Raw genomic sequence first — 27,470 nt, 5'->3', positions numbered from 1 at the left:
CAAGGTATACAGAATAACATCTCTGAATGCACAATACGTGGAACCTTGAAGCAGAAAACCACACCGGGTGCCACTCCTGTCAGCTAAGAATAGGAAATGGAGGGTACAATTTGCACAGGCTCATCAAAATTGGACAATAGAAGATTGGAAAAACGTTGCCTGGTCTGAGGAGTCTTAGTTTCAGCAGCGACATTCAGATGGTAGGGTCAGAATTTGGCATAAAAACAACATGAATGCATGGATCTATCCTGCCCTAAATCAACGGTTCATGGATGTGCAGCCGACAAATATGCAGCAATTGTGTGATGCTATCATGTCAATACGGACCAAAATCTCTGGGAATGTTTCTTACATCTTGCTGAATCTATGCCACGAAGAATTAAGGCAGTTCTGAATGCAAAAGGGGGTCCAACCCGGTACTAGCAAGGTGTACCTAATAAAGCACAATTTGTATAATTTGTGTCATATTATTGACCTCACTCTTCACATGATGCTGAAGAAGTAATAATGCATTCCTGACTTCTGTGATAGTGGGGGTAATTTACTAAAACAGGAGAGTGCTAAATCTGGTGCAGTTCTGCATAGAAACCAATCAGCTTCCAGGGTTTATTGTAATGGACAACAAGGTAGCCAAAGCACAGGGATTAGTAAAAACAATATGTAATTTATTAAACAAACAAATATCCAAACTTACATTCAAGTAAGAGAAGTGCTGCTTGGACGTAGAAGGAAATGACGGTATGTGCCTGAGAATGATGAGCCAGGCCATTGGCTGTCCTCAACAAAAATGGCATCCACTGGGAAGAAGCAAAGGGGGCATGTACAACGTGTTTCAGAGGCCCTGTCTCCTTTATCAAGTACTTGACAAAGGAGCCAGGGCCTCTGAAACACGTTGTACTTGTCCCCTTCTCTTCTTCCCAGTGGATGCCATGTTCGTTGAGGATGGCCACTGATGCTGCTGCTTTCCATCCTTACAAGGTGGGTCCATTTTCCTATTGATGACAGCTGTAGCCGGTCTGTAGACTGAGCTCATCATTCTCAGGCACATATTGTCATTTCCTTCTACTTCCAAGCAGAACTTCTCTTACTTGAATGCAAGTTTGGATATTTGTTTAATAAATGACACATTGTTTTTAGTCATTCCTGTGCTTGGCTACCTTGTTGTCTTTTATATGCCATTAAGGATTTCTCCCAGATCTGATGTGCCAAGCTGTGGAATTTCATTAGAACTCTCCATCCATCCATCCATCCATCCACTCATCCCTGGTCTTCATTTCACAAGAACTATCATTAAGGCTGCTGAACACTTTTACCCACCAACATGAGCCAGGACTTCATTATATTTTCATCTCTGGAGCACCAATAAGAACTTTTTATATTCTTTTGACCGTGGTTCATGTATTAAGCTGATAATCTTTTGCTTTTTTATTTCTAGGTTTTATTGCCAAAGTTTAATTGAACAAGCTGAAGTTAGAAGCTGATTGGCTACCATGCACAGCTGCACCAAATTTTAAGTACATCAGATTTAGTAAAGCAAGCCCAACAAGTCACAGTGTTTATATATTAAAAATCACACATAGAATATTGGATTCAGTTTTGGGCATCTCATTGCAAAAGGGACATACAGATTTTGGAAAGGGTTCAAGGACTGCCAGCTAACCTTGTTAGACAAAAGCAACAGATTTTTAAACTGTTTGCAATTTATTTGTTTAAATATTATATTTTTTCATGAAAGTGGAAAATAAAGACAGGACAGTAAGGAAAAGTGTAGAAAATTTTGCACGAGCCAGTACAGTAGTTACAACATGTGTGTAGAGGTGTAGAATACAAGAGGCGTTCAAGACAAACTGGGACTTTTCGTTCTACAGGTATAAAAAGGAATGCTAGAGTGGTGGTACTATAGTAGTATGTGGCAAGTAGGTTACTGATAAGGCGGCACACATGCCGCGGGCCAGTCTAGAGACTGTTATTCAAGATGGCAGACAACAGTGTTAGTGTGTGTATGGAACAACGTGTTGTGATGACATTTCTTGTGAACAAAGGCGTAAAAACCCACAGATATCTACAGAAGACTTAGAGTACAGCACAGTGCTGAGATGATCAGCCGCAGTAAGACATTTGAATGGTAGAAAAGGTTTCAAAGTTGGCCATACATCCATCAGTGACAATCCCATCCATGGTGGTTCCCAGGCCACAGCAGTCATTCCTCTGAACATTCAGTGCATGGAACACCTGATGCTGGATAATCTATGCATAACCTGTTGTGGAATTGCACAAGAGACAAATTGTTCTGTGGGAACGGTCAACACGATAATGACAATGTGAAGCCGGCTGTCCTAGGGTGGTTCAGGCGTATTTACAAATCTTTCTATGCCGAAGCTTCCCAGGCATTAGTTAAACGCTGGGATACGTGTATACAAACTCAAAAGTCCTGGTTCGACATGAACGCCCCTCGTATAATGCAGGAAGCCTTCATAACTTTAAAATTTCCTCTGGTCCAAAAGTCCACCTAAAAGGAGAATTCTACCCAGGGAGGCAAGGGTTTTTTTTTTCTTATGCTGTCCTTTCTTTTTCTTGCTCTTTATGGTAAAACTAAAATATATGTTTTTATATAAAATATTAACTGTACGTAGGTTTTTCCCTGAAAAGTAATAGAGGGGAAATCTTCCAATAGGGACACTAGTTCTTGTGATCTGGGGCCCCAAGGGATTCCATTACTTTGCAGTGATTTCCTCTCACTTTCTGTTTGGCTATGGGACAGGGAGTGAAGGTAAAACATGAAGGTAAAAAAAACTGATGGGTTATAACCCTCCGTTACTCTATCCAAAATGAAAAAAAAAGTTTTGCCTATAGTTGTATAGTATATACTTTAAAGAGACACTGCCACTGTCCATTCAGGGCAATTTTTCTTCTTTGATCTTTGTTGGAGTATAAGATTTTATGGTTTTAGGGATTTGGTGTAAAGGCTAAGCCCTCCCATGTACCCAGCGCTGAATGTTGCGATTTAGTAGTGAGTAAATAATATATAAATAAATAATGCTAATTATTATTTTTAATTGTATCCTCTGTGTGTTTTTATAGTATTCCCAGTGGCACTTCCTTTGGCAATTGCTAAAATGAAATCTGCACAGACAATAATTAGACACTCCCAGAAGAAGACTATGATGTGCAAGGAAGGAGGGGTGGGGGGAAGGGGGTTGATAGGGAATTGACTGGTCAGCTTTTCCAGCAAGTTCAAATGCACAATGCAAGGGAATACAAAATAAATTTACAAAAAAAAAAGTAGGAAATTAAATAGTGTTTAATGTGTTTGCCTGCATTCTTTAAGTTGGTGACAGGGTCTCTTTAAACACGTGACTTGTGACCATGTTGAGCAGGACATACTGTATCCTGCAAGTTAATCAACACGTCTTATTGCTGTAATGCTTTCTAAACAAACAGAGGTGTGTTGGAATAGAAAAGGCCCCAATCTAAATTTAATATACACCCTGGAAGCTGACAGCACATAGGAACATTCAACTTCTATAACTATTTTGATACATTTCGCCACTAAACTAGTTTAGTTTTCTTAAATGATCTGGAGCCTTTTAAATATTTTTTATTGAGTGGCTCCTACCATTGACAGCCCAGAGAGTTGGCAATAGACATATGTGATTTGTTTCATTACGAATCAAAATTTGGACGACATTTTTGTTCTTCAGAGATTTGGATGTGTCCAAATTTCCGAATCACAATAGTAACAAAAAAAATGTATACAAATAAAACTTCAGCGCAACAAATAACTCCTCAAATTCCTGTGTATATCAGTGCTGCTGACACTTACATGCATTTCCACACACGAAAGATATGTCATGTAATAGTGCCACGTATATATCTCTATAACCTCATATATGAATTAAAACATCCAAACCATGTGCTTATGCAACATCGGTGAATACATTGAATACAACTTAAAAGTCCATAATGTGTGCTTGATCCATACGTTTATAATTTGTTCACAAAACAGGTGCTCTTTATTGCTTATATCCACATATCCAATATGCACGCACTATTTTATGACACACAATAGTAACAAATATTAACAAATCCAAAATAAATGATAATAAAATGAATTATCCGAAATTTTAAAATGAATTTGAATTAAAAAATGAATTTGAATTAAAAAATGAATTTGAATTCATATTTGAAAATGAATTTGAAAAGGAATTCATATTTGAATTGGAAACATATGGCAATAAATACAGTTACCCTTGGTTCACACCGATGCGCTTTTTAGTGCTTTTTGCAGAAATACACTACAGTCTATTTAACCACCTTCCGCCCGCCCTATAGTACAGTTCTCTCATTCTGATAGGACGTCATATGACGTCCTACCATTCTCACTGCGCATGCGCGGCTCAGGGAGCGCGTAGCGCGGCAATCGCCGGTGCGGTGTGTCCCTTGGACACAGCGGATCACGGAAAGAGCCGAAGATGTCGGCGCGGTCATGTGATCAGCTGTGTCCAATGACAGGTGATCACATGTAAACACGGAAATGTCGGTTATCGGCATTTCTCTCCTCTCGAGCTGTCACGCTTACAGCTCGAGAGTAGAGGAGAGCCCGTTATCGGCTTTCCGCGGAGGGGACATGTACACTGATCATCAGGGCACTGATGATCAGTGTGCCCTGATGATCAGTGTGGCCCCAGAAGTGCCACCTGTCAGTGCTCATCAGTGCCACGTGCCAGTGCCCATCAGTGCCACGTGCCAGTGCCCATCAGTGCCACATCAATGCCACATATCAGTGCATACCAGTGCACATCAATGCCACATATCAGTGCCCATCTGAGCTGCCTTTCAATGTCACCCATCAGTGCCAGTCAGTGCCACCTATCAGTCCTGCCAATCAGTGCCACCTATCAGTGCCAGTCAGTGTCACCTATCAGTGCGCATTAGTGCCAGTCAGTGCCACCTATCAGTGCCAGTCAGTGCCAACTATCAGTGCCAGTGAGTGCCACCTATCAGTGCCAGTCAGTGCCGACTATCAGTGCCAGTCAGTGCCGCCTAACAGTGCCAGTCAGTGCTGTCTATCAGTGCCAGTCAGTGCTGCCTATCAGTACCGCCTATCAGTGCCATATATCAGTGTCATGTATCAGTGCTGCCTTTCAGTGCCCATCAGTGATGCCTGTCAGTGCCCATCAGTGCAACCTACCAGTGCCTCCTCATCAGTGCCCATCAGTGCCACCTATCAGTGTCCATCAGTGCAGCCTATCAGTACCCATCAGTGCAGCCTCATTAGCGCACATCAGTGAAGGAGAAAAATCACATATTTACAAAATTGTATAACAAAAACTAAGAATAAAACTTTTTTTTTCAAAATTTTCAGTGGTTTTTGGTTTGTTTAAGAAAAAATAAAAATCCCAGAGGTGATTAAATACCACCAATATAAAGCTCTATCTGTCTCAAAAAAATTATAAAAATTTCATATGGGTACAGTGTTGCATGACCGCGCAATAGTCATTCAAAGTGTGACAGTGCTGAAAGCTGGAAATTGGCCTGGACAGGAAGGGGGTATAAGTGCCCTGTAGGCTAGTGGTTAACATGGTCTCCTATGGAAAACATTCACATCTATGCTATTTTGAACTGCTGTATTTTTGGAAAGTGTCAGGGACTTTTTTAAAAGCAAAAAGGAGCATTTTTGTTACAATAGAGTTCAACGGACAAGCTGCTGAAACGCATGTAGTTGCTTTATGGCTGCATTTTTACTGCATTTTGCATTTTTTTTCTGCTCAGCAACAAAAAAGTTTACACTTTAACAAAGCACAAAATGCAGTTAAAATGCAGTAAAACACATGTGTAAAAAGGTAAAGCGCAATGCAAAAAGCATTAAAAACGGATAAAAAAAGGCATAGGTGTGAACCAAGCCTAAGGTAAAAAAAGTGGAAAAAAGTTGATGATTGCTACTTAAGCTGCTTTATAGAATAGAATATAAAATGATAGAATAAAATAAAACCGAATAGAATACAAAATAAAGAAATAGAATAGAAAAAAATAGAACAGAATAGAATAGATTAAAATAGACTAGCACAGAAAAGAATAGACTAAAATAGAAAATAAAAGAACAGAATGGAGTAGAATAGGATTGAAAAAATAGAACAGATTAGAGTAGAATAGCATAGAAAAGAACAGAATAGAAAAGAATAGACTAGAATAGAAAATAAAAGGATAGAATAGAGTAGAATAGGATAGAAAAGAATACAATAGAGTAGAATAGGATTGAAAAAAAATAGAATACAAAAATAGAATAGAATAGAATTGAACGAATATAGCTGTTTTCTGAAATTCAAATTTGGAAAGTCAAATTTTGAAATCTGAATCTGAATTTTAAATTTTTTATTGATTTGAAAATAATGAATATACAAAATGAATGAAAAAATATGAAACAAATTCTGAAAATGAATCATTCTAAAATCTGCAAATATGATGAAATAAAATTATTAACTTAATGAACGAATCCTAAACAAAACAAAACAAATTTTTCTGTCATGCACATCTCTAGTTGGCAACTTTTACAGGTGAACAACCAATGATTCCTAACCAGCAACAGGCGCCCAAACTTCCCCCCGAAATGAGTCCAGGAAAGTAAGAATATAAAATTGCAAAAATAAAGAAGATATGGAAGAGGTATAAAGAATTACTTCAAGCTGATCTCCAGACATATATAGAAAACACAAATGAATACAACTGTGTATTTATTAAAACTTCATATAGTTTATATATACAGTATGGAGCATGAAGCATGCTGATAGGAGAAGAGAGCAGAGTGGCAGAGGGATGTACTCATCAGTATGTTGCTTTTCCTTTCGTTATCCAGTCATAGAGTGGAGATAAGGAAGAGAAGTGGAAACGAGTAATACTGCAGTATCGGGTCCCTGTCCTTTCTAGTTAGGGTTGTGGCCAGGGGCGGACTGACCATTTGGCAACTCGGGCATTGCCCGAGGGCCCGGGGTCAGTAGGGGGCCCCATGAGATGCTCCTGGTACCTTTTTCATAGGCTTTTTTGAGTTTGGGCAAGGACACAGAGGCCCCATGATCCCCTATTGCCCGGGGGCCCCATGAGTTGTCAGTCCGCCCCTGGTGTGGCAACAAAATGTAATGAGCAGAAATGAGCAGCTTTAAAGATCTCCATTACAAAAAGCATTTCAAATCTGCTGGCGTACAAGGAATTACCCCCACATTGGTGATCATTGGCAGCGTCATTAAAGCAGAACTGAACCCAAAAGGGGAAGTTCCACTTTTCCACCTCTTCCCCCTCCTTTATCACTGTTTAATACATTTTTTGGGGGGAGCGGGTACCTGTTCCCCCTTCTGCTCGAATGGCCTAGACCAGTGGTCTCCAAACTGTGGCAGCATGTCTCAGAAGTAAAACAACACACAGTACACAGTTAAAGCACTCCTTAACACACACTTAACCCTTTGATCGCCCCAGATGTTAACCCCTTCTTGACCAGTGTCATTAGTACAGTGTCAGTGCTTTTTATTAGCACCGAATACTGTATTAGTGTCACTGGGGATGTCAATGGCAGTTAGTCAGTTCCCCCCATTGTCAGAATGCCTACTGCAGACCCGTTATAAGTTGCTGATTATAAAAAAAATTCCAGTATATATATACCGCCATATAGCGCACAAAATAAAAAAAGTTTAAGTGATCAAATACCACCGAAAGAAAGCTCCATTTGTGGGAAAAAGGACATAAATTTGCATGACCGCGCAATTGTCAGTCAAAATAACCCAGCACCGTATCACACACAATTACCCGTCAGGACGGGGGTAAATCCTTTTGAGGTAGGGTGTCCAAAGCCCCAAATTTTTTACCTTGAGCTACGGTAGAGAAGGGTTAAAAATCTTTGAGAGATTTTGATTTCTGCCCACACTGGATAGATGTTCCCTCTCAAATGATCCTATGTATTCCAGAACCTGGCACTGAAGTAATGGAGATACTGTGAGGTATTGTGATCGAATATAGTCCCGGCCTGGCGTCATTGGGAAGTGATGCAGCAGCATGGGAGCATGTGATCAGAAAACAGAAAATACTGTTACTATTACTACCACTAACCACCAATGAGGGGGCCATTACCCCCTTCCTGCCCAGGCCAATTTTCAGCTTTCAGCGCTGTTGCACTATGAATGACAATTGTGCGGTCATGCAACACTGTACCCATATGAAATTGTTATAATTTTTTTCACACAAATAGAGCTTTCTTTTGCACGGTCATGCAACACTGTACCCATATGACATTTTTATCAGTTTTTTCACACAAATAGAGCTTTCTTTTGGTGGTATTTAATCACCACTGGGTGTTTTATTTTTTGCGCTATAAACAAAAAAAGAGCAAAAAATTAAAAAAAAAGTTTTTCTTTGTTTCTATTATAAAGTTTTGCAAACAGGTAATTTTTCTCTTTCGCTGATGTGTGTTGATGAATCTGCACTGATGGGCACTGATAGGCAGCACTGATAGGCAGCACTGATGGGCACTGATGAGGTGGCATGGATAGGCAGCACTGATGGGCACTGATAGGCAGCACTAATAGGCGGCACTGATGCTGCTGCACTGATATGTGGCACTGATGGGCAGCACTGACAGATGACACTGCTGGGCACTGACTGGCAGCACTGCTGGGCAACACTGATGGGTGGCACTGATGGGGTGATACTGCTGGGCATTGGTGGGTGGCAGTGCTGAGCAGAGATGGGTGGCACTGCTGGGCACAGATGGATGGCACAGGTGGCTGGCACTGATGGGCATAGGTGGGTGGCACTGATGGGCACAGGTGGGTGGCACTGATGACCAGTGCCGATCCGTTCTTTGACAATTGCCGGTTATTGGCAATACTTTCCTCACAATGTGACAGCGTGAGGAAAGTGCAGCTGATAACCGGCAACTGTATTTACCCGGTGATCTGCTGTGTCATTGAACACAGCTGATCAGGTGGTAAAAGGCCCTTGTGATTGGCCTTTTACAGCATCACGTGATCAGCTGTGTTCATAGGACACAGAGATCATGGAGATCGCCGGGTGCGTGCCCTCGGGGGTGCGCTGGAGGGCGTGTTCTGGGACTACATCATATGATGCCCTCCCAGAACTGGGTAACTGCTCTGTAGCCATCATTCAGCTATAGCGTGGTTACCAAGTGGTTAAAAGGCAAATATCTAACAACTAAAGAAGGATGAACAGTGGGAAGCGTCATACAGAATGTGCTATTTGAAACCCTGCTGCTTTCCTGGCATAAAAAATTGCAACATCAACCAATTCATTCTGTAGGACCCCTGCTTTAAAAAAAGATATAATGTTTGGGGGTCTAAGACATTTTCGAGCAAAAAATTCTGATTTTTACATGTGAACAAAAAGTGCCAGAAAAGGCTTGGTCTCAAGGTGGATAAGATTGAGGGTACTTTAGGTTTAAGGCATTGAATGCTGAGAAAAAGTGAAAATATTTTGCAAAGGTCTTCTAGTGCCCTGCTGTGAGCCCTCTTGGGCCAGGGCACTTGCCTCATTTTGTTTTGGAAAATGGGTTAGTAAGTGGTTTTTTTTAGGTCTGTATCCTGAACATGAGTTTAATCAATAAAAAAAAGTAATATATTTTGGTGGTTACCAATCCTTACATGTTTTTCTCTTATTAGGCTTTTTTGTACTTTATTGCCAGTAACACACTTCTTGTCTAATAAAGGCTCCACTTTGGATGGAGGGGCAACACAGTCACCTTTGGACAGCATTGTCAATGTGTGGATAGATAGATAGATAGATAGATAGATAGATAGATAGATAGATAGATAGATATAGATAGATACTGTAGATAGATAGATAGATAGATAGATAGATATAGATAGATACTGTAGATAGATAGATAGATAGATAGATAGATAGATAGATAGATAGATAGATACTGTAGATAGATTGGGTTTACTATATGATATTCAGCATTTATAAAAGTTGAAACATTTATTAATATGGTATGATTGAAATATGTGCTTGATAGTGGGTTAATTTTTTTTGTTTGTTTTTTCAGGTTATGCTCTCTCTTCCTGTATCAGTTGCACTTCTTCGTCCCAGGCTCTATGTACAGGATCCTCAGTTAAATGCAGCGGCACCAATGCGGTTTGCACAACTATCTACACCGCAACCAAAAGTATGTTCACTATGTCCTACTTTTGTTATTTCACTTATAAAAAAGGCATTGAATTTACCAGCATTTGATTTTGCACTATTTTTTTTTCTTCAAATAGAGCATAGAGTGTATGGTTGCAAAAATATGCTTGCAAAAACTGATTGGTGAATCTTGTTGAAACTCACTTTGGTGATTCACCATCTTTTATTCACTGGGTGATGAACTGTCCATCCAATCAGTGATAAATTGAATCATTTGTCATTGTTTTAGCCTCTCATTCTATCTATCAAAGCCATGTCATCCGTGTTATAAACACTTGACCACTTCAAGTCCGGACATTTTCACCCCCTTTAAGTGCTATCACACTTTGAATGACAAATTGCGCGGTCATGCAACACTGTACCCATATGAATTTTTTAGCATTTTTTTGAGACAGATAAAACTTTATTTTGGTGGTATTTATTCACCACTTGGATTTTTATTTTTTTGCTATAGAAATGTCCAAACATTTTGAAAAAAAGTGTTTTTCTTATAAAATATATTATATTCTTATAAAATTTTGCAAATGAATAATCTTTCTTCATAAATCTTGGTCAAAATGTATTCAGCTATCTATTTAGTAAAAAAAAAATAACCCAAATTAGTTTATAACCAAAAATTATAATTTTTCTAATTTTATTTTTACATTTTTATTTTATTTATTTATATTAGTACTTATGTTTTTTTTAACATTCCATCACCCTAGCAGTACAGTGTCACCATAGTGACACTGTACTACTTGTGAGGGGTGATGAAGATTTTTTTTCTTTTTTTTACACTGAGGCTGTAAAAGCAATCATTTCTCCTTCTCTCCGGCTTCATTCCTGCAGCCATTGAGAAATACTGTGAGAGCTGTGATTGGCCACCTGGTACAAGGCTGTTGTGATTAGCCTTGTACCATGTGACCTCTGTGATCATTCACAGATTTCACTAGTAGTAAGCAATGATGTCAGGAAGTGACATCTTGTTTACTACTATTCATGTGATCTCTGATTGGCCAATCAGGGATCACATGAATTGGGACCTCACACAGAGGTCTAGTATAGTGATCCTCCGAACACAGTGGGCACCAGATCATTCACAAGCAGTGAATGGGGTGCCATTTATAAATGGCAACCCGCTGCAGTACTGCTCCCATCCAGCCGTTTATGTACATGGGCTGGATGGGAAGTGGTCAACAAGTTAACAAATTGTAGATAAGAGCATTGAAAAGTCAAGTATTTTAAATGCTTTCTTTCTGGGATTTCCTTTCCATAAATTATTTTTAATTCACTTACAACATGCCCTTGAACTTGCTAGAAACTTGGACTACTCCAGAAAGACTCAATTCCCTAGTGCAGAACTCTCTCATTGAACGCCATAGCCCTCTCCTCTTCCCAGAGTTTCTAGTCACTGTCTGTGCTGCCCCAACTCCTCAGTCCCTCACCTCCATATACATAACTTGTTATATAGTTGCCAGGGAGAGCAGAACAGTTGTAGTTTCCGGTTACATAGGGGTAGATCCACTAAAACCGGTGCACTCACAATCTACTGCAGCTGTGCATGGTAGGATAAGAGAAAACCTCAGAGCAATCACTCTAAAAGAACTTTGTGAAATGATATATATTTGTGCAAAATCAAAGTGTAAAATCCCAAAGAATATCCCTATTCTTTAGGGCTTACATGTGTATAACTAAATGAAACAAAAACCCTAACCTAAAAAACGAATGGGGCTTTAAAGGTACCATACTGTACCAGTACAAATGAAGTGAAAACATGAAAACAGTAGATAAAAAAACATAAAAATAGTGCAGCGCTATAGGTAGTGATAATAAAACAGGTATGAGTCCACTTAAAATCTTGGTCATAAGAACGTGTCCAGTAGATAAAAAAAGTTTAGTCAGACATAGATACAAAAGGCATATAGTCAGACATAGACACAAAAGGGCATATGATTAAAATTAACAAGGAGTGGTTATAGTAGGTGACGGCCGCTGCCCACGATGTAAAGGACGTCACGGGCATCGGCAATGGCGAACTACAGCCACTAACTTAGAGCTAGGTAGACTCAACTGTACAGATAGAATATATTTTTATCTACTGTTTTCACCTCATTTGTACTGGTAGGGTATGGTACCTTTTAACCACTAGCCGCCCAGCCACTGTATAAAAACGGTGGCAGGGCGGCACGGCTGGGCAAAAGCACGTTTTAAAACGTGCTGTTTCAAAACAGGTAGGGGGCATGCGCAAGGCGCACCGCCGCCCTACCTTCACCGCCGATCTCAGCCGCGGGTGTCAGTCGCCGGGTCACAGCCGGTTATTATCAGCTGTGTCCCGGCGATTATCGGTAATCAGTGACAGAGAGCAGGGCTGCTTTCTTTCAGTTCCCTGACAGTTCCTGACAAGCTGACCAGGAGAAAAGAGTTTCTCTGTCCTGATCAGCAGCGTGTCTCCCTACAGTACACACCCCCACCCCCTAGTAAAACACTCCCCTCACACAGTTAACCCTTTCAGTGCAAAAAAAAGTTAATCCCTTCCTGCCTAGTGCCATTAGTACAGTGTCAGTGGTTTTTTGCACTGATCACTGTATTGGTGTCACTGGGGATGTCAGTGACCCTAAGTCAGTTCCCCCCCAGTGTCAGAATGTCCGCCGCAGTCCCGCAGTCCTGCCATAAGTCGCTGATTGCCGCCATAAGTCACTGATCGCCGCCATTATTAGTATAAAAAAATTTAAAAATTAGAGTATCTTTCCCGCCATTTGTAAACACTATAACTTTCAAGTAAACCAATTAATTTACACGTATTGGGTTTTGTTTTAGCAAAGACATGTTGCAGAATGCATTTTGGCCAAAATTTAAATTTTTTTTTACTGGACATGTTTTATAGTAAAAAGTACAAAATATTGTTTTTTTTTCTCAAAATTGTCAGCCTTTTTTTTTTTATAGCGCAAAAAATAAAAAGTGCACAGGTGATCAAATACCACTGAAAGAAAGCTCTATTTGTGTAAAAAAAAGGACATAAATTTCATATATTTAATTTCATTTATGTACCGTATTGCATGACCGCGCAATTGTCCGTTAAACTAGCGCAGCGCTGTATAGCAAAAAAATGGCATAAATTGCAGTATCTGTACCATAGTTTGTAGATGCTATAACATTCACACAAAGCAATCAATATACACTTATTGGGATTTTTTACCAAAAACATGTAGCAGAATACATTTTGGCCTAAATTTATAACCAACTTTGAGTTTACTATATATTTTTTATAGCTAAAAGTAAAAAATATTGTTTCTCTTCAAAATTTTTGGTCTTTTTTTGTTTATTGCGTGAAAAATAAAAAGCGCACAGGTGATCAAATACCACTGAAAGAAAGCTCTATTTGTGTGAAAAAAAAGGACGTAAATTTTGTTTGGGTGCAGCGTTGCATGACTGCGCAATTATCAGTTGAATTAGTGCAGCACTGAGTAGCAAAAATAGGCCTGGTCCTTAAGGGGGGTAAATCCTCAGGAGGGCAAGTGGTTAAAGCACCATTAGCTTTTGAGGTTAGGGTGTTTGTTTCAATTATTTCATTTGGGGTGTGGTACCAGTAAAACCGTTACATAAGGATTGGGAGAGCTATTTTCTCTCCACCTCCCACCTTCCCCTTATCCCCTGTGTATAACTAATGTTAGTATTGCTGCTCACACCACTTATGTTCCTACAAATAAAGCATAAACAATATCAATAAGCCTCTATCTTCAGCTTGTCCAATTAAGCTTTGGCAATAAAACCTGGAAGCTGATTGGTTTCTATCCAGTATTGTGCCAGATTTTGCATTCTCCAGTTTTAATAAATAACCCACACAGTTACATAGTTACATAGTTAGTCTGGCTGAAAAAAGACAAATGCCCATCAAGTTCAACAATTAATAAAAAAAAAAAGTTATAATCCTATACCCACAACTGATCCAGAGGACGGCAAAAAAACCCAGCAAAGCATGATCCAATTTGCTCCTGCTGGAAAAAACATCCCTTCCTGATCCCCCGAGAGGCAATCAGATATTCCCTGGATCAACTTTACCTAGAAATGTTAGTATCCAGTTATATTCTGTGTATCTAAGAAAGAATCCAGGACTTTTTTGAAACAATCCACTGAGCTGGCCAGAACCAACTCTTGAGGGAGTCTATTCCACATTTTCACAGCTCTTACTGTGAAGAAACCTTTCCGTGTTTGGAGATTACATTTTTTTTCCTCCAGACGTAAAGAGTGCCCCCTTGTCCTCTGTGATGACCTCAGGGTGAATAACTCTACACCGTGTTCACTATATGAACCACTGATGTATTTATAAATGTTGATCATATCCCCCCTTATGTATTATACATGTTGATCATATCCCCCCCTTATGTATTATACATGGAGATCATATCCCCCTTATGTATTATACATGGAGATCATATCCCCCCTTATGTATTATACATGGAGATCATATCCCCCTTATGTATTATACATGGAGATCGTATCCCCCTTATGTATTATACATGGAGATCGTATCCCCCCTTATGTATTATACATGGAGATCATATCCCCCCTTATGTATTATACATGGAGATCATATCCCCCCCTTATGTATTATACATGGAGATCGTATCCCCCTTTATGTATTATACATGGAGATCATATCCCCCTTATGTATTATACATGGAGATCATATCCCCCCTTATGTATTATACATGGAGATCATATCCCCCCTTATGTATTATACATGGAGATCATATCCCCCCTTATGTATTATACATGTTGATCATATCCCCCTTATGTATTATACATGGAGATCGTATCCCCCCTTATGTATTATACATGGAGATCATATCCCCCCTTATGTATTATACATGTTGATCATATCCCCCCTTATGTATTATACATGGAGATCATATCCCCCCTTATGTATTATACATGGAGATCATACCCCCCTTAATCTCCTCTTCTCAAGAGAGAATACATTCAGTTCCTCTAATCTTTCCTCATAGCTGAGCTCCTCCATGCCTCATATCAGTTTGGTTGCTCTTCTCTGTACTTTCTCCAGTTCCCCAATGTTCTTTTTGTGAATTGGTGCCCAAAACTGAACTGAAAGTTGAATTGAAAAAAGTCCATCTAATTCAACCAATAGAAAAAAATAAATAAATGGAATAAATAAACAGAAAGCCTCTATAAACAGAACCCTCTACCTACAGTTGATCCAGAATATGGCAAAAACCTCTATATAAAACATGGTCCAACTTACATAGTTACATTCATCGATCAGCTGATGACAGATGATGATGAATATGAATGGTGATGACGGGTGATGATGAATGGTGATGGCATATGATGATTAACAGTGATTACAGATAAGGAATGATTATGACAGATGATGATTGATGGTGATAGTAGATGATGATGAATGTTGATGGGAGATGATGATGAATGGTGATTACAGAAGATGGTGAATAGTGATGACAGATTATGATGCATGGTGATAACAGGATGATGATGATGATGATGATGATGATGATGATGATGATGATGATGATGATGATGATGAATGATGAGGACGTATGATGATGAATGGTGATGATGATGGAAAAGAGTACAATAATTTACTTTACTTATCCCTTTGTGTTTTATAACTACTATTTTAGTTGAATTGCTTTCTTCAACAACCTATTCATTGGTGAGAGGATGTGGACAACAATCGGATTGCAACCAGCCAAAGACTCTGAGTAACCAGTTCATGACAATCAATAGCAACACCGGCTGCTGCACTACAGATAACTGTTCTACTACCGAACCCACAGGCAAGTATCCATTGAAGTGGTATTAAGCCCATCTAAATAGTATAGCATAAGGGGATTTGCTAAAGGCAAATAGACTGCTCACCATGTAAGAGAAGTTGCACTTTGCAAAGGAATTATCCACAGAACTCAGTGAATGTGGTGAAGTCCTACTGACTTATATTATCCAATCATGTGCAAGTATAAAGGCCTCTTTTTTTTCAATTTTCCTTGAACAAGACTGGAAAATCCCCTTGCAAAATGCACATTCCTTGCAAAGTGACCAATCTTTCGTAAATCAACTCCATTGCATCTGGTTCTGTAGTGCTTGTTGATATCAGCCTTGCCCTTTTAGCAAAGGAACAGTTGCTTATATTACTTAGTTAAACCTCATTTGCTGTGGTGGCTCCTATCACTAGCGGTGTCTCTAGGTAGACACAGCATCATGCAAACTCTCTACCTTTGCAGTACACATCTACATCCAGCCGCTCTGTACCAACACACGTAGACAGCACAAACAGGTTGGAAATGAGGAGAGCATGTAACCCGCCCATTCTTTGCCCACCTGCTTAGAATTGACAACAGTCTGTGAGTTGTTCAAATGTGCATGACTAATGCACCATAGATAGGCTTGTCCACTCCTACTTCACCATTACCTAACCATACCACTCCACACCCCCCTTAACCAAATAAACTTTACAAAAAACATGACACCAATTTGGAGTAAATGGCCAACATGGCCTTTTATTAACAACTTCACATTTTAACATACATCAACCGTTCCTTAACGGAAACCAAAGAATTGTTGTTGGTCTTCAAAGGCACCCACAAACGATCCAAAATGCACCTGCGGACAACCCTATACACTAGGCCTCCAGCCGCAACCAACCAGCTCGGAGACAACCATACCGTCCGCAGTGCAGCACCACCACCTTCCAGTTAAACCTTGGTCAACTGGGAATATCCACCGGGCCCCCCATACCACGGATGGGGTCCCACACCATTGTTTTTCCTTCCAAGATGAGAACCGCCTCCAAAGACCAACAACTGCCCACGAACCAACAGAAAAACCCCACCTCTCCAACTGGTGTCTTTTTTTTTTTTCTTGCTCACCTTCCCCTGGACGAGACCCTATACCCAACCAAACAGGGAGGGCGGGAGGGAAGCTCTGGTCCTTGCCACGTCCAGCTCCACTGACGCCCCTTCCGCAGAACCCCCACCCTAAGGTGCCAAAGACCCCTCCTATACTCCACATCTGCCAATCCGGTAATTCCCCAACCAATTCCCCACCCCCTGGAGCTAAATTTAACCCTTTTCGTTCCCTACACCACTCTGGGCCTAGTCATGTATGCCCTGCGCTATTTCCATTCTTCCCTATTCGCTACGGGCATTTCTAGAAGTGTACACCCAATTGTGGGACATGTAGTCCAGCCAGTGACCATGGAGGAGGAGAGAAGATATAAGCACTTCCCAAATGGAAGTTTGGATTTATGCAAGCCTCTCCTCTGGGTACCATGCTTCCCCTAAGTCACAAATAGCTCTACAAATAGAGGAAGTCAAAATTATTTCATATGTTGCTGATATTATTCTACTGTATGTGTTTTGCTACACAACATGCTTTTAAGGCAAGGGAAATACTACTTCATAACAGCATACAAAAATGATTGCTAAAAGGAGCAGCTAAGGGTCTAAACCCAACAATTAAAGTAGTAATAAACTCAAAAGCAAAAAAATAGTATATTGCAGCTTATTCATTCTTATAGGTGTTGGCTGCATTTGTTTTCTTTTCTAGGCTCTTTTCCTCTATTTTCACCTGGTGATCCAGCCAACAAGTCTGTTACTTTTCAACTTTCTTTAACAAACCAAGCTGCGCAGCAAAAGTGGCAGTTAGAGGGTTGGAAAAATCCATTTACCATTGCCCATTGTGCTTACAATCTTCCTTGATGTAGGTTTAGCCCACAAATTAAAGGAAACTGTTGCTGTACTAGTTTAAAAAGTGTTAGCTGGCGTTCAGTTTTAATTTGTTGGTTAAAGTGGAACTTCACCCAAAAGGAGAAGTTTTGTTCTTCCTCTTCCTGTCCCCCTCCTCAGTCACATTTGGAATCATTTTTTTTGGGGGGGGGGTGGAGTGGGTATCTGATTTTGGCAGGTATCCCACTCCCACTTCGGGGGAGGATCTACCAGAAGTTCTCCTCCCTCCCTCCCTGCCCTCAACCTTCTGGGACACATCACAGGGCCCAGAAGAATGCAAGACCATTCAGAAAATGCAGAGTAGCTTGTGCATGTGCAGTGGGCAGCCGGCTGTAAAGTCTGAAGGAATCACAGCCAGCTGCCCACAGTTAACATGATGGCGGTGGGGACCTAAAGAATGGGCTTGTGTGAGGACAGTGCTGGTCCTTAAACAGGTGAGTGTCTCTTTAGTAAAAGTCAGCAGCTCCAGTTTGTTCAGTTGAAGACTTTTAATTTTTGCTGAACTGCTTAAAGCTCCTCTTTAACCCCTGGTTCACATATATGCAACTGTGCGGGTTTTGCGTGGGCACGAGAGCCCATTCATTTGAATGGACTCCCATGCCCCATGACATGTAAAGAAGAAGTCTCTGCACTTCTTCTGAAAACGCAGCCCGCACGGGAACCTCGCCTGCATTCCTCTGTGTGGTTGGTGCGGCTGCACGGATTTCCGTGTGGATCCGCAGCTGCACCACCCGCACAAATGTGAACCAGGGCTAAGTCCATCTAAATTTGCTAGTGGATCTAACACTACCATCTCACTGGATTGACAATGTTGCTGTCCAAGGGCGGCTCTGTTGCTCCATCATCTAGAGTGGAGACACCTTATGAAAGGAAGGGTGTTACTAGCAGGATCACCAGGTGAAAATAGAGGAAAAAATCCTACAAATATAAAACTAATGCAGCCATCACATTTAAGAATTGATAGCTGCAGTACAATCCATTTTTGTTTTGGGAGTAATATTGCTTTAACCTCCCTAGCGGTATTCCCGAGTGTAGCTCGGGGTAAAATGTCAGTGCCAAAAGCAGTAACCCCGAGCTACACTCGGGCTTACCATGCGGCGCTGCATAGGGATTCCCTGCAGAGCTTACCTTGTCCTGCGCTCCCGCGATGTGTCCCCTGCAGTGTCCCCGGCCATCTCCTCCGGCCGATGCAGGCATCCGGCTTCTGTGTTCCGGTCCCTGTGACGTCGGGACGTACAGGCGCCGTCGGCAGCGGGAAATTTGAAAATTTTAAAAAATGTCATTTTTTTCCAAACAAATTTTACATAGTAAAACATTGCTGTTTAAACCCATTTCACATGCATTTTGTCCCTAGTACTTTGTCCTGTGCCCTGCCTGCATTTTTTCTGTTCTTTCTGCCTGGAAACTGAGAAAAGTCCATGGCGTCCAAAAAGTGTCCCTTTAGGTCAAAAGCGGGTTGAGATCAGCTAGAGAACAGCGATAGTAAATCAGAACCACTTGCAGAATTGAGTGATAATGATTCGTGGGGAATTTCGTCATCAGACACTGAAAACGATTTTGCGACTTTGCTCAGCAATGTGCGAACTTGGCGCTCTATTTCAACTTTCAGTGTTTTTGGTTTGATTATATTATTGAATTAAATGTATTATTATTATTATATTATTATTTTTTATGATTATTTATTAAATTATAATTTATGATTTCGTGTTTCAAAAAAATACATATTTCCATGCAAAATAATGGTACCGCTTTCAGCACCAAAAATCTGAAATAATCATACCGCTAGGGAGGTTAATCATACTGTACAGTGATTTGTCTCTTTATTTCATCTGTTTCTTTTATTTTTATCCTTTTAGCGACAACTAGTACACTGCAAAATGGACTGGAGTGTCCTTCATGCTTCCAATTATCCTCTGCAACTTGTGTGCCAGACAGTAAAATCACATGCACAGGAGATGAGACCCGATGTACCACATACTCAATGAGTTCAGATTCAGGTAATTCTAAATTTATTTGCGGTAGTGATGGGCGAATCTCATTGGATTCAGTTCAAGCATTAGTTCAGCGAGCATGAACCCCACTGAAGTCAATTCTTTTCTTCTCAAAGCTAAGAGACAAGGGATTGTTGAACAAAGGGCATGGGGAGCAGGGCACTTCCAGAATAGACAAATACCTATGAAAAACCAAAATGTAAAAAAAAAAGCAATCGACGCAGCGCAGCTATTTTAATAAGGCATGGAGTGAAACATTAAAAATGCTTGGGGAAAGTAGGGCATCTGTAGAATGTACTACAGCAAAAATGAAATTTACCTAAGAAACAAAACAATTTGCTGTTAATAAAATTTCTCCGACACCCTGGGGACCCCCAAAGTTAAACAAAGGATATAGAAAGATGCAAACATTTCTTTTTTTCAATACTGTTCTGCAGGGAGCAGATTTTTTTAAATAAGGACCACCACAAAAGCAAAAAACAGCCTGGGGTCCCCCCTAAGAATACTCACCAGGCTGTTATCCTTAATGGAGATCTGGTTTGAATTTTAGGGGGAGCAAGAAAGTAAGAAAAAAAGCAACTTTCATACAAGACTTTATACAGGAAAAGGAGGGGGGGGGTGCAGCAAGCATGTGCTTCCCCTCACCTTTTCAATACCAGACCAACATGGGTATCTTGCCAATGAGATAATGGTCTCTTTCCCACAACCCTAGCTAGTGAAAAAAGGGATCTGCGAAGGAATCTGGGAGCCCCCTTTAAAATAAGTGACCAGAACCCTTTAAAAAAGGTAATCAGAGGTACTATGTACCTCATTCATTTTTCAACTTTGTCAAATGTGTGGTATAGTTATTTACATTTGTAATTTTTTGGGGTGTACTGTTTTTACCGCTTCCCAAATGCCTTGGACAATTCTGCACATTGCAGCACATGGTGCTGTTCTAACGGGAGCGTCGAGTCAGGAGGCGTTGAAGCCTCCTATTCTAGTCTATGGTGCCACTCTGCAAACGCCCGGCCGGCGTTTGCGGCATGGTTGCGACGCAGTTGCGGGACGTTTGCGCAGCGGTAACACCATTTAAACTTCATTATAGGCGTTTGTGGGGCTCTGCAAACGCCGGACTAACGCTTACCAAACACTATAGGGGCGTTTGGCAAGTGTTGGTAAAACAGTCAAGTGTGAACGAGCCCTTACTGACAATACATGTACCACTTTAACTGATGATTCATGTACCACATTAACTGAGGATACATGTCTCACTTTTTGAGAACAAGTGAGATAGATGCGTAGATAGTCACAAGCCTGGGCTGGCATTTTTCAAGAAGTGATTTTATGCTCATAGAATTAATAACGTGGTTATGAAAAAAACACTACTTAATATTTAAAAAAGAAAAAGGTTTGCTTGAAAACAATAATTTTCTAATTTTGTGTTCCTTTCTGCAGTGCCTTCAAAACCCCTCCTGGCCATGGCAGGATGTGCCACGCAAAACCTTTGCACAAACTACAATGGGACCACATCGACCAGCACTCTGGGGGCGATCAAGATAAATATCACATGTGACAATGCCACTGTCAGTGCTACCTCCACTACCATTACATCTTCCATACATACTAGCAGTCAAGTAGAAAACCGCACCCCTCATGTGACACTGAAAACAGAAAGCACTAAGTCCTCCCTAGCAACCAGCACCAGCCATGGGGCAACTACTAAGCCAACGTTACTGACAAGTAGCCCTCATGAGGCCAGTCAGCATGTCAGCACTGATTTAATCACTAGGAGTACAGAAGTTGGCAGGCACACAAATGATGTATCCAATAGCCATTTCACCACAGACATTGCCAACCCTACACCAAATAACTCCAGTTTCACTCATTATACGACCCGTATTACTTTCACGCCCACTGCCATTCATACAACCACTAGTGAAATAGTTGCTACCACAAAATGTGTTTGTAATGGATGCTCAACACATTACTCTGTGTTTTCTCTCAGCTTAGCTGTAATTGTGACCCTGATAAAACTGTTAGGTTAAATATTTTTCATGGCACTTCAAAAATTTAATTTTCAAAAAAAACTTGATAATTTTGAAGAGTTTAAATATGGTGTATTTTTAACAAGAGTGATTGTTTGCGGATATTCATACTGACACTTCATGTTTTTTATATCAAAAAGCTAAGGCCGGGACAATGGGTGGGCAGGAGGGGCAGCGGCCATGGACAAAGCACTGACGTAGAGGCAAGGGGGAGCAGCACGCATCCAGCCATGAACCCCTGACCTCACCCACACTCCAGATCAGTGGTTGGAAACCAGTAGGATGCAGGTTCATGTCTGCTCTGACAGCTACTGCCATCATACCACAGTCCAACATGCCCACTCTCTGCCCAGCCACCTATACCCTACATAAAAAATGTATGTGCAATCATCTCTCAGCTGTTAAAAAGCAAGAGATGGGCCACACGAGCACAGTGCAGCTCATACAATTATGGGCAGCTGGAACAAGGGAACAGATAATGGGCACAGCTTGGTACGCCCATTCTACTGCATGCATCAGCAGCTGGGAAGGGGGGCAATTTGGCATCGTCACCCTGGAAGCTGTACAAACCCATCCAAAGTGCACTTTTGGTAAAGAATTACACTAGTCCACCCTTGCTAGTGCCCTATTGTTAGATCCCTCTCCTGCCATCATTCTGCTCTTGCTCATTCTACTTCATGCATCGGCAGCTGGGAAGGGGGGGCAATTCGGGATCCTCACCCTGGGAGCTGGACAAACCCATCCCAAGTGCACTTTTGGTAAAAATTTACACTAGTCCACCCTTGCTAGTGCCCTATTTTTGGATCCCTCTCCTGCCATCATCTTTGCCTTGCGGCTTTTACTGATAAATATTCATTTGTCCTTCAAGGTCTGATACCCAGTAGAACTCATGTGTTCAAATGTGAGCATTTTTGGGCGTTTATGCACATTCTGGTTTTGCCAGCCCATTCATTTCAGTCAGTTGCCAAATGGATAGGGATGAGCAAAAAGTAGTGCAGGCGCTACTTTTACAAATCTCGCTGCACCAAACCATATGGTACTGTGGTACTATGCAGTTTGGAGTCCGAAAACATGCCGTGTTTGCTAGATGCTTTTGGGGTGCTATTAACAATTAATAGCACCCATGGACATCTAGCAAGGGCAGTGTATGCCCATACAGTGCAGAAAAAGTGCTTTCCTGCACTGCATTCTGGCGTTGAAGATATTTTTATTGATATAAGTTATTATAGTTCCATTTAAAAGTAACAAAAAAAAGCAATGAACAAAGAAGAAACCATTACCAACCAATAATATTTATACATACATAAGTTTAATGCAACCCAAGAGATAAGATGCTAATTGTGATTGGCTAAATCTTATCATATTTTCTTTTTTTACACTAATGCCTTATGTTTCTCCCACCTTTCTGACCATATTGTTATGCTTATATTTATTTTACATCTTTTTAAAATAATTAAAAAGGATGCTCTATTCCTTGTCTTATTGGACCTTATTAAATATCTAAAATCCAGCACACTAGAGTATAATGCCATCATACATATATTGTCACAGATTTACATCAAATGGTTACTTTTCAGATAGGTATTTTGTACAGTCTTAATTTAAAAAACAAAAACTAGTATAGAAATGTGGGTTTTGGACTTCAACCTGAAGAAATTTACAGACTGGACTATCTTCTTTTTGCGTATCAATAAAAAGTATATACTTTTATTTTAGTTTGCATAGCTGTTGACTCAAATTATTTGATTGATTTTAAACCCACACAAGTCTTTTAATTTAATATACAATATAATTTTACAATATGAAGAATATGCTGTTTATTTGCCATATTTAACTCTTTTAAAGGATTTCCATTTAGAATTACATATGTCTATTTAAAATTCTGCACTTTAAGTAAAATTATGCTCAAAATAAAAAATGGCATGTATGATATAGTTGGTCACTAGAATTTGCACAATTCTTTTTGCTTTCCTGAGCCCTCCGTAACACAGTTTTATTACCTGTTGATCCTGCCATTGATTGTAGTGGACTGGTTGAGTGCACAAGCACCTGTAGTTCACACAGGAATGTGACCACCATACTACTCTTAGAAGATGATGTTACGCTATAAAGAGGTCACAGAGAGCAGAAACTGGTAGGGTCATCAGGTGTTTTTTGAACATTCAAGCACACCAGTAAAAGAAAATGTATGCCTACACTTACAAGGAAAAAATATTATTGACACAACGTTAACATTTGAGTTTATGTACATTTTAAGACATGCTTGACACTGTACATAGAGCTTGTGTTTTTTGTATGATGTGTTTTCAAAAAAATAAGCCTGTAGTTTCCAGTAAGGATAAGCATAGTAATATCAACAGAATTGTTTTACTGAAAAAATGTCAGCATCAGCAAAATTTTGGTGAAGCATGAATTTTATATTTAACTTATTAAGTTGCTTTAGTGAATTTGCTTGAAAATAAAAAAAAAAGAAAGGTCTACTTTTTAGTATTTTTTATTATTTGGGGAATTTTTTTTTTTTTATTTTATTTTAGTGTGTGTGTGTTTAATCCATACTTGTGTGCTGTTGCTTGCTTTTCATTTTACTTTTATACTTTTCAGTGAAAAAAATAAGGCCATTCTACTCTTAAAAAAACATAAGAAAACATTAAAGCCAAACCAAATGTTTTTTGTTTGTTTTTGTTTTGTTTTTTATATAGAGTCAAAATATCCATTAGATTTTTTTTTTTACCATCAGTGTACCATTAGCAAGATTTCCAGTCACTTACTGTCCTGTAGACACATCTAGCTAAAAATATCTACATTTTGGCCAATACTTCAGGGAAATGTAAACTCTGTAGTATATGCTAGGCTCAGAAATTCTAAATAGATTTTAGAGCTTGTAATTTTAAAATTTCAAAATAATTCTGTTACATGTATGTTGTATGTCATTCAACCTCTATCACCTGCTAACTGGATACTATTGAAAATTTTAGAGAACTATTCCTGAAGCATAATAAAAAAGTAGCTTAATACTAGTTACATTTCTATTTACCAAAGTATAATTTTGAAAGTATTTTTCAATATTTTGTTTTTTGCAGAAAAAGAAAGACAGTCGTTGAAAACTTTGGAGGAAGATAAAGATTTTCTTCAAAGATTTTTTTTAAATCATCACATCTCTCCTCTGGAAAAAAAATGTACTCTTTTATTTCTCTAATATTATAAGTTATAAGTATTGTTTTTTGGGTGGTTGTATTTACAGTTTTTTTTTATTTCTTTTTGATTAGAGGCTTTTAATCCTTCTTATATCAAATTGATTTGTAATTTTCTGCCTATGTATTTTCAAAAAATCAACTAAAATGAAACTATGCATTACGCTATTCTTCCATAGTGGTGTCTCCCTTGTCCAGAGATACGGCAAATGATTATTACTTTTTCCTCAGAGATATAAAATGCAATGTTATTATCAAGGTTAACTTTACAGCTCTATAAAATGACTAGCCTAACATATAGAAGGACCATTCCACGGATAGCCAAAGGTTAACATACAATTAGGAGTGACAGATTAAACTAATACTTCTCAGTAATATAGAACATTATGCAAAGCGACACCAAACTCTCACATTGAAGCACAACTGCAACTGGTTTCAAGCTAATGCCCTTTTTCAAGCTCTGGTTTATACACCGTATGTCCATCTTTCCATCCTTCTATTTTGTCTCGTTGCGATATATTATTTCTTTTAAAATGAAAGAAAAAGTCACAGAAAAAAAAGAAAAGAAAAATCGGCTTGTCTACTCCCCATTGCACTACAGCATTCTCATGGATCGTATCATAGTAAACAGAGTGCCTTAACCTTTATCCAGAAAAACATCTCATACTGACAAATCAAATCACAACTTGCCTAAATCATAATTCTTAAGGAAAAGACACATTTAGATCATTTTATAACATAGATTATTAATGTATTTTGTATTATTTAGTCCTATAGCTAAGATCCAATGGCAGGTGATTTTATGAATGTTTTGATAACAAAAAGTGAATATAACACACTGCACTACCATACAAAAATAAATAAATAAATAAATAGTTAAAATATATATATATATATATATATATATATATATATATATACACACACACAGAGTTTTCAGTCTGGGAATTTATGGCCACAGTCCTGTTGACAGGGGCGTATTTAAGGCAAACCAGGCATTTGCATAGGACAGCATTTTTCAGGGGGGCAGCGCCGCCCCCAAAAGAAGGGATGGAAGAATGGACACACACAGCATGAGGACCAGGTGGGATCTGAGAGAGGCTGTGGGATGCTTAATGGTGTATGCCTGACTCTTGTTCCTGGTGATGTCCGGAGCTGTGAAGGTGAGTGTCTTCTCTCTTGCCGGGGTGGGAGGGGGTTGCCAGTGTATGGGCGGCGGTGATAGTGGAAGGCTCTCTCGGGTGAGGGTGGGGCTGGGGTTTTGTTGGTCAATGTCAGACTCTTTCTTGGGGAGGGGGGTGTTGGTAGGCATTAGGGTCTCTCCATGGGGGGGGAGCCAATTTTTGTGTTGCCTAGGGCAGCACGAAACCTAAATACACCACTGCCTGTTGAAATCCATTAGATTTGGTACAAGAGGCATCAAACTAAAATATTTTGAAGATCTGGGGGTGTCAGGAGCCACGGCAGCGTGTGGCCCAGCGCAGGCACAGTGTGCTGATGTGCACTGGCGTGCAGGCACTAGGTCCTGGGCTGCCGCGGCAACGGTGGAACTCGCGCATGCGCACTCGCGACCACGGGCGCGCCTGGCACCAATGACAGTGCAGGGCGCGGTATTTAAATCTGCTCTGCACTGACACTGGTTGCCGTATGGTCTTACCTGTTTTGTTCCTGCTACCTGTCATTTGATTGTTGCCGACCCTGATTGATCCTGACCGTGCTGCCTTCTCCTGCCCTGACCCCTGGTTTGCCTGACCTCTCTCTGGATGCTCCCTATTGGATTTGACCCCCTGTTACTGACCCGGCGAGTGAGCCGACTATCCTGTGCCCGCTGCCTTGTACCACGCTGTTTCCATGGTTACCGACCCGGCCTGTCTGACCTGTATGGCCTTCTGCTAAGCCATCCATCCATCTGTCCCACAGGGACCCATCTGCCTCTTCACGTCAGTCTCTTTGCTAGCAGATACCTCTGGCGGAACCCTCTACCACGGGTGGGTGTACTCAGGGGCCGCGACCTGTTCTTTGTCTGCTCCAAGTCCATCCCCACCATCAGGGGCCCTGGTGAAAAAGCAGACTTGGACTTAGACTCCGCGCTCTGGGGAATCCTATTCCGTGGGTTGCTAGAGGTACCGCCAGGCGGTGCATTACAGGAAAAGAAAGAAATTATTGTAACCATTTATGACCCATGCATTCTCACTGAATGGGCAGTCAACTCAACAGACCAGATTATCCCATGGGCATAGTTCACACCATTACAGAACGGTGCAGTACAACACAATACGCGAAAATGTACCACAACACAGTGCCCTGCACATAAAAGCCCAATGAAGAATGAAGACA

General features: G+C 40.2%; 1 protein-coding gene across 1 annotated transcript in view; it reads left to right on the top strand.

The window, feature by feature from the left end:
* The window catches only part of LOC149462977 (phospholipase A2 inhibitor gamma subunit B-like), a 41,539-nt gene extending 16,243 nt beyond the window's left edge, over positions 1-25,296 (top strand). Inside the window, exons 2-6 of the mRNA XM_089676043.1 lie at positions 10,046-10,165; positions 15,822-15,977; positions 19,781-19,921; positions 21,353-21,480; positions 25,023-25,296. Coding sequence (XP_089532169.1) covers positions 10,046-10,165; positions 15,822-15,977; positions 19,781-19,921; positions 21,353-21,480; positions 25,023-25,043 — 566 coding nt within the window. The 3' untranslated portion in view covers positions 25,044-25,296. The remainder of the gene's footprint in view (positions 1-10,045; positions 10,166-15,821; positions 15,978-19,780; positions 19,922-21,352; positions 21,481-25,022) is intronic.
* The last annotated feature ends 2,174 nt before the right edge of the window (positions 25,297-27,470 follow it).

This window comes from Staurois parvus, unplaced genomic scaffold (genome assembly GCF_062004578.1).
Source record: "Staurois parvus isolate SC_StPar_1 unplaced genomic scaffold, SC_StPar_1.0 ptg000163l, whole genome shotgun sequence".
In the NCBI taxonomy this organism is placed as follows: domain Eukaryota; kingdom Metazoa; phylum Chordata; class Amphibia; order Anura; family Ranidae; genus Staurois; species Staurois parvus.
This window is presented reverse-complemented; position numbering and strand designations above follow the sequence as displayed.